The 7,384-nt window shown below is 36.9% G+C and overlaps 1 protein-coding gene across 3 annotated transcripts; it reads left to right on the plus strand.

The window, feature by feature from the left end:
* The first annotated feature begins 2,935 nt into the window (after nucleotides 1–2,935).
* On the plus strand, nucleotides 2,936–7,148 carry TEX12 (testis expressed 12). Of its 3 annotated transcripts, none has more exons than XM_027578141.1 (5): nucleotides 2,936–3,012; nucleotides 4,500–4,578; nucleotides 5,363–5,474; nucleotides 5,567–5,618; nucleotides 6,401–7,148. In XM_027578141.1, the coding sequence occupies exons 1-5, from the start codon at nucleotides 3,008–3,010 to the stop codon at nucleotides 6,543–6,545; spliced, it is 393 nt and encodes a 130-aa protein (XP_027433942.1). In that variant the 5' UTR covers nucleotides 2,936–3,007; the 3' UTR covers nucleotides 6,546–7,148. The 3 variants fall into 3 exon arrangements, with proteins under 3 accessions (XP_027433942.1, XP_027433943.1, XP_027433944.1); XM_027578142.1 differs by having other exon boundaries at nucleotides 5,363–5,471; XM_027578143.1 differs by having other exon boundaries at nucleotides 2,939–2,996.
* Nucleotides 7,149–7,384: the final 236 nt, after the last annotated feature.

Below are 7,384 nucleotides of genomic sequence, written 5' to 3' on the forward strand. Positions count from 1 at the left end.
TTTTAGACTTACTTATCTTAGAGAGAGAGAGAGCATGGGGGAGCGGATAGAGGGAGAGAATCTCAAGCAGACTCCCCACTGAGCAGGGAGCCCAACGGGTGGGTGGGTGGGGGGCTCGATCTCATGACCCATGAGATCATGACCAGAGCTGAAACCAAGAGTCAGATGCTTAACCGACTAAGCCACCCAGGTGCCCCCCAAGCCCTTTTAAAAAAGCACCTGCTTGGTCAATTAGAAGCCTCTTTTCTCACATTAATCTCTCTCTGTTTTGAGACTTTCTATTCACACTTCAGCACAAAACTTCTTCCTTAATCTTGCAGTGCTGAATAATCAGCCCTATTAGAATAACCCCTATAATGTAATAATAGCACCTCAAATGTAACTTTAAAAAGCAGAGTAAAATATTACAGCCTTGAAAATAATTAGCAGAGGGGAGCCCTGGTGGCTCAGTCGTTAAGTGTCTGCCTTTGGCTCAGGTTATGATCCCAGGGTCCTGGGATCAAGCCTCACACTGGGCTCCTTGCTCAGCAGGAAGCCTGCTTTTCCCTTCCCACTCCCCCGTTTGTGTTCCTGTTTTCTCTCTCTCTCTCTCTCTCTCTCTCTGTCAAATAAATAAATAAAATCTTAAAAAAAAGTTAGAAGGGAATTCACACACAAAAAACGAAAGAAAGAAAATAACTAGCGGGAACAAAGTTCCTTGGACATTTTTTTCTTGAACATGTGCTAAATTGTATTTCCCTGCTAGCAAGGGAATTAGCAAAGTGACTTCGTTTTTGCTTTTTTTTTTGCCAGTATAGAGCCTGTATAGAAACAGAGGGGGGTTCTAGAGTTAGGAAGCAAAATGTTGGGTGTTTTGTTTTGTTTTTTAACAAAATAGAGTGTTCATTTTATAAGGTCATAAAAACATGTCCACAGAAGTGATTACAAAGGAAGCCTGTGGTGGGATACTCGGAGGTACTCGGTGCAGAGACTACCAGAAGAAAAATCACACATTTAAGAAGTATATGATAAGAATGAACACACATGATTGAAATTGAACTAAGAGATTTCCATCCTCCTCCAATTATAGTGTATGAAAGCATGAAATGAAGTCAAACAGTGATCAGAAGCAGAGCACCAAACAAATTAATTTTAAATGGCCCATTGCCAATGATTTTTCTCCAACTGTAAAGATGTAGAAAGCACAATTTACCCATTTCTTAGTTTGGGGATAAACATTTTTTTGATACAGAGCAACCCAGATGTCTTCATGGCCTACCTATTTCACAGGATTATTTGTGAAGATTAAAGGAGATGATGACAGCCCTTTGAATATTTTTTTAATTTAATTTTATTATGTTATGTTAATCACCATTCATTACATCAGCCCTTTGAATATTTTAAAGCACTAGACAACTATAACTCTCCACACACTCTCATTTATTCTTACTCATTTAGTTTATGCAATGGAGATAATATTTTAAAAATAAAATGTCCCCGGTGTTCCCTTAATCTGGCGTAAACATTTATGTATTAGGCGGAATCATTTTTCCTGGAAATATTTTAGGAACTAGATAACTATCTCTTTAGATATCATACAATGTGAAGTCTGGAAGAGGAATTAGATCAGTATTTCCCAGACTTTTGGATTTAATGGACTATTAAGAATAATAACAACAATAATAATAATGCAGAAGAGATAAACACTGAGCGGGCAACTTTATATTTTGCCAAGTAAGGGCATTAAAAATCTTAAAAAATCTTTATTTCATGAAAGACCACTTTAACACCAAAAAAATTAGGAAGTACATAGTACCAGAGTACAGGACAATAATTTGAAGCAGATGCTGTGGCTTTATGAAAAACTCATTACTTCCCCCCCTCATTTTATCACAGCTGGTGAAAATTTCAACACAGATTGCTATCAATCCTCAAACAGTGGTTGGGATCCTATAAAGACTGTCAATAATAACTCCCTAATTATCTAGTCTAGTTTTATTAAGTGATTTATATTTCACAATATTAGCAAATCAAATTAAACAAACAGTATTTTCTGGGAACTTACTTAAAACGAATGGCTTTTTCACAAGTAGCTAATAAACATACACAAGTCTTTATGACAACTAACATTGAGATAAACCAAAGGGAAAAAACCTTAAGTTGGTTTGCTAAGGTGCAAGAGTGTGTACCTGGAATTTATGGACGATGTTGTTGACCTTTGTTTTATGAGGTGATTTTTTTTTTCCCTTCCACATCAACTAACTGGGCATAACCTTAGAATGTCTTTGAAATTGCAGGTCAAAGTCACCCCATGAAAGCACTTCCAAGTATGTGAGCCATGTATGTTAGAAGGTTTTTTTTGAAAGCTGCCAATTAAGGTGACAAAACCTATTGACATCAGGAAAGGAATCTTCCAGAAGGTTGTGATTCTTAACAACTGAGTCACCCGGGCGTCCCCTGGAAGGGTGTGATTCTGAAGGTGTGGTTGCACCAGAGAAAAAGGCCAAGGAATGGAGAGTCTGGACCTGCAAGTTTTGCTTGCGAGCCAGGGGAACACTGGCTTCCTTCAAACTTCCTTCAAACACCCCGTGTTGTATGGGATGTAAGTTTCATTTGAGAAGTAGAGTCGGGTGTCCCGTTTTGTGTACCTTTACTGACATTCCAAACGGGTGGGACACACCCCACCCAGCCTCGCTCAGGCAATTCTTCTTTCCCGAGAGACTAGTCTCAGATTTTTCCCATCTTCTCCATACACTTGGAGGAAAGGAGAGATTTTTGTTTCAGAGATTCCAAGTCCAGGGAAACAGCGGGAGACGAGAGGAAGAAAGCCACCCCTCCGCCAAACGCCGAGGGACTCGCGGCCGGGCTTCCAGCCCCGGCTGCGGGCTCCGGGAGCATGCGCAGCTCGTCACGTGACTCACGTGATTCACGCACTGTCTGCTGGGAGCCCGCGGAGACTGCGCGCTCGCGCGCGCAGATCAGGTCTCTTCATTCCCACGCTTTCGCTGACGAGGAAGGTCATGACGCCATGTAGTAGGCTGGGCTTGGGATGGGGCTGGAAGGATGCGTGCCCTTGAGAGTGTGAAACCAGGCAGTGAGAGGATGTCTCTCACAGGGACATTAGTGGGTCTGAAATACAAGCAGGGAGGAAAAGACAGCGGGGAGGGAAATGAGAAAAAAGGTAGGTGAAATGGCCCCAGGGGCCCACTAGGCGTTGAGAAGAACGGGAAGACTAGGAGAAAAAAGTTGCGTAAGGTGCAGGGTCATTGCTTGGTAAAGTCTAGGTCACCAGAACATTGGATTGCATAGCCGAGGTTAGAGGCTGCGAAGGGGGCGTGTCACAGGAGGCTCCCCAGCCTTTTGACCCGGCCTGGATTCAGCAGGGGGCCCGAAGTTATGACCGAAAAAATGAATTTATTTTTGCAGAAACCATTACCTAACTGTAGAGGTTTTCATTTGCTCTACACGCACATTCTGTTACTCTGAGAGAGGAGAGAAGAGGTGTAGCAGGAAAAGGGGAAAGGAGAAGAGAACAGCTCTCACGTTGGCTTCTCTTTTCGAACTTCCCAAGGCAAAGTGAGCACTACTGTGCCTGTATAATGTTTTCTGCGTGCTCCTATCACAGCACTTACATGCTGGAAAGGTACTGACAGCGATTTGGAGCACTGTAGGGAATTTATTATTTATTATTTGTTGCTGCTGTCATTCTGTCTTGTTTATATGAAAATGATATATGACTAATCAAACAGATTCATTACAATTATCCAGGTCATCATAGTTTCTCCAAAAAAAGCAAAGTAAATTGATAGTCGAATAGAGACAGGCTCCTCATCGCTTAAGACGTAGAGGCTATCCCCTTGTAGGTTTCTACATTTTTTCTTTGTTTAAATGCACTCTTTCAGATTCCTAGGGAAATGATTTTCAGAGTTTAGGAGAAAGTAATTTAAGAGTAAAATTCGATGCTACAGTAAGGTAAGATAGGGCAGTGGAAACTCAGGAAATCTTGGTTCTAGTCTGGCTCAGTTTTACTTGTTTGAACTTGGTCAACGATCTCTGCTTCTGTTTTCATGTCTGTGAGAAATGACATTGAATTAGATGAACTATAAGATATATTTCAACATTAAGACTTTTTGAAGGTAGAAGAATCTTAAATTCTGAAACAGGCAGAAGTGCCAAAGAGACTGGTTTTGCTGAGGGAGAAGATGAAAATCATAGGAACGGTAGGTTGGCCCCAGGTGATACAGGACTTTGGGTGCCGTACCATGGAAATTGGACTCATTCTGGAGTAATGAAGAGTGGGAAGGTTTTTGAGTTAAGGGAATATGGTAATCAGTTTTGAAAGACTGCCCAAACAGCAGTTGATAGGATGGAATAGGGCAGGGAGAAAGTGGGTAGTTCGGGTAAGTGACAGATAATGAGAGCCTGAATTAAATTGATGGGACTGGAAAGAAAGGGAAAGACTCAAAAACGCTATAGCATGGAGTTCGTACTTATATTTGGCATTCCTCTAAACCTTGCAGTTCTCGCCTCCAGAATATGATGGCAAGTCACGTTGTAAAACCTGATACTAGAAATTGCAAGAGACCAAGAGAACTGGAGGTAATCCACATGCTCCTGGAGCCTTAATCTTTAGTTTTATTTTTTATGCTTCTCAAGTTTTTTTCTATTTAAGAAAGTTCTACTGATGAATGGAATTTGATGTTTTCATATTCCCAGAAGTGGGATTGTCCCAGCAGGAACTATGTTGACTTCAGCTGCTTTTTCACTAAATAGTATAGGCTTTCAAGAAACTATTGGGAGATGAAATTTCTTTGTTGTAATTCGTGATGGAGAAACAGAAATGGGTTCATGCCTATATGATACATAGGATTTTAAGTAATTGTTTTGCTCTAATAAGTAGAATACTTAGGTACTATAGTTGCTGATATTTTTAATTAAGAGCACTGTATTCTGCCCTTCTTCACTACTCCTCCCACTACTTGATCTGTTTGCATTTGGGACGTTATTGCTTCCTTAAAGATTATGTTATCTTGCAAAATTTTGCAAGCATTTGGCTATTGTCTGAATGAAAGTTTTACTATATTGCTATGGAAACATCTACCGGTTCAAGATACAGGAAACTTTTTCATCAAGGGATTAATACCATATTCAAAATCTAATGTAAAACCAAAGTAATAATAAGTACGTTGAACAAGGTGCTTGTTAGGCCTAAAAGTTTTCTCAATAATAAAACTTCAAATGACTGATTAGGACATGAATGTGTATAGTTCCTAGCGTGTTTGTTTTTTTCCTGAAAGATGTTTTATTTGCCTTTTTGGGGGACAGAATGCATTTGTCCTAAGGATCTTGTTGACTATTTATTTTCTTTACTTTCTTCTATTAGCCTCAAATGCCAGATAGTCCACAACTGTCCTCTCTTGGAAAATCAGATTCCTCTTTCTTGGAAAGCTCGGGACTATTTTATAAAGAATCCCTGGAGAAAGATTTGAATGGTGGTATATAAAATGCATATATTTCTAAACATTGATTTTATAATACAGAAAGTTTATTATAGTTCACAACTTACTCAGTCATTTTTTTTGAACAGATATGAGCAAGGAAATTAATCTAATGTTGTCTACATATGCAAAGATCTTAAGGCAAGTATTATAGCATATCCTTTTGAGTCTTTCTCTTAGAAATAATTTTTTTCTGGAAACTCCATAATGAGAAGTTTAGTTCAGTGGCTGCAAACCTATCCAGTAATTGTAATTTCAGAGTTTTTTATTCTACCTTAGTTTTTTAAAATAGATTAGTCGGTTATTTTCAAAGAATAACCCCAACTTTTCCACTAAACATCCTTTGTTTTGTTATTACCAGAGCTAAATACTAGGCTGGATGTATTTTGGTCTCTAATAAAATTCTAACATTTAATGAAAAACTTCTTTGAGAAAAATGCCATTTGTTGAAGTTAATGATAAGAGTGATATTAAAGATAAAATAAATATATTTATGAAATATTTAAATATTATGTCTGATATTTGAAGACTGAATTTAAATATTTTATTGGCTTGAGATTATCATCTTTATAAGGTGTTCTTTTTGTTGTTTTTTAAGGTGGGTTTTTTTTAACTACTGGACAATCATTGTATTTGGATGATGGTTTATGTGGTTGTTAAAATGTATATAGTTTAATATTAGAATTATAATGTATTATAAGATACATAGTCTGTAGTGTCAGGAGACTTTGAATAGTCAAAAATATTTACATGACTAATTTAACTTTTACTGAAGACTGTTTCTAAATTAATGAAGCTTTTTGATGTACAAAGCTATTTAAATGAAGTAGCTAACAAGTATAACATAATAAAGAACATCACTGTGATAGTCACTAGACATTCTAACTATTTAGTTTAACATAAAACTTTTTTTTCCTCATTAGTGAGAGAGCAGCAGTAGATGCATCTTATATTGACGAGATAGATGGACTCTTCAAAGAAGCCAATACTATTGAAAACTTTCTAATACAAAAAAGAGAGCTCCTGAGACAGAGGTTTACAGTGATTGCAAACACACTGCACAGATAAAATTGTGTACTTAAAATAATCTGAGAATTTAAGCCCATTATTGTTGTATTAAAAGAATGACATTTATGCTCTGAAAGCTCTCTGGTTGTTAAAGAAAATGTGTGCCTTAACCATAGAAGGGGAAATTCCTTGAATTTCTTTTCTAGATTTAAAAGGGACTTTAAACTGGATATTAATATGAAGTATGTAGCTTTTTTTTTTGAGGGTTAAATCTTTGGCATATTTCATAAAAGTGTAAATTATTTAAATTGCATATAGATTCTTTTTTTCCTTAAGCCTCCTAGCCTTTCTTAATCTAAAAGAGGACTCAGTGAGTTATTTTGATAATGTTTAACAATATTGCACTTTTCTTTTAAAATACTCTGTCTAAATAGCAGCTAGATAGCTATGGAGATAGTTTTAAAATGTTTTTCATAGTCAGTATTATAAAAAAAACCTAAAACCTCAAGGTAATTTGTCCAGTTTCACAATATGTAATAAAATATAGCTAAGGTATTGCTATTTAATGTTACCATTTGATTATTTTCACTATTAGTTATTATATATGACTAATAAAAATTCTTGGTTTAAAATTATTTCTTGTGGTAAAAGTGATAAAATAAAAACCAGAAATTACTAACCAGAACCTTACATGAGTTGGCTTTTTTACATATCAACCATATCAATGGTGCAGTTAATAAATTATATTTAGAGCCTTAGCAACTGTGTGGTATGGGACAAAAATTAGTGATCCAGAAGTAAAAAGATTGCCTAAACAGCAAGGTAAACTTGATGAGTCATTTCAAACCTATTATAATTCATAAATTGAATTTCAATTGGAGGATCTCTAAAACTCACCT

The sequence above is a fragment of the Zalophus californianus genome, chromosome 11 (genome assembly GCF_009762305.2).
Source record: "Zalophus californianus isolate mZalCal1 chromosome 11, mZalCal1.pri.v2, whole genome shotgun sequence".
In the NCBI taxonomy this organism is placed as follows: Eukaryota; Metazoa; Chordata; class Mammalia; order Carnivora; family Otariidae; genus Zalophus; species Zalophus californianus.

Excerpts from the sequence above, each read along its gene's own strand:
- TEX12 (XM_027578141.1), top strand. Across the intron at positions 4,579-5,362 it reads AGAGACCAAGAGAACTGGAG|CCTCAAATGCCAGATAGTCC; the intron begins GTAATCCACATG and ends TTCTTCTATTAG. Across the intron at positions 5,475-5,566 it reads GGAGAAAGATTTGAATGGTG|ATATGAGCAAGGAAATTAAT; the intron begins GTATATAAAATG and ends TTTTTTGAACAG.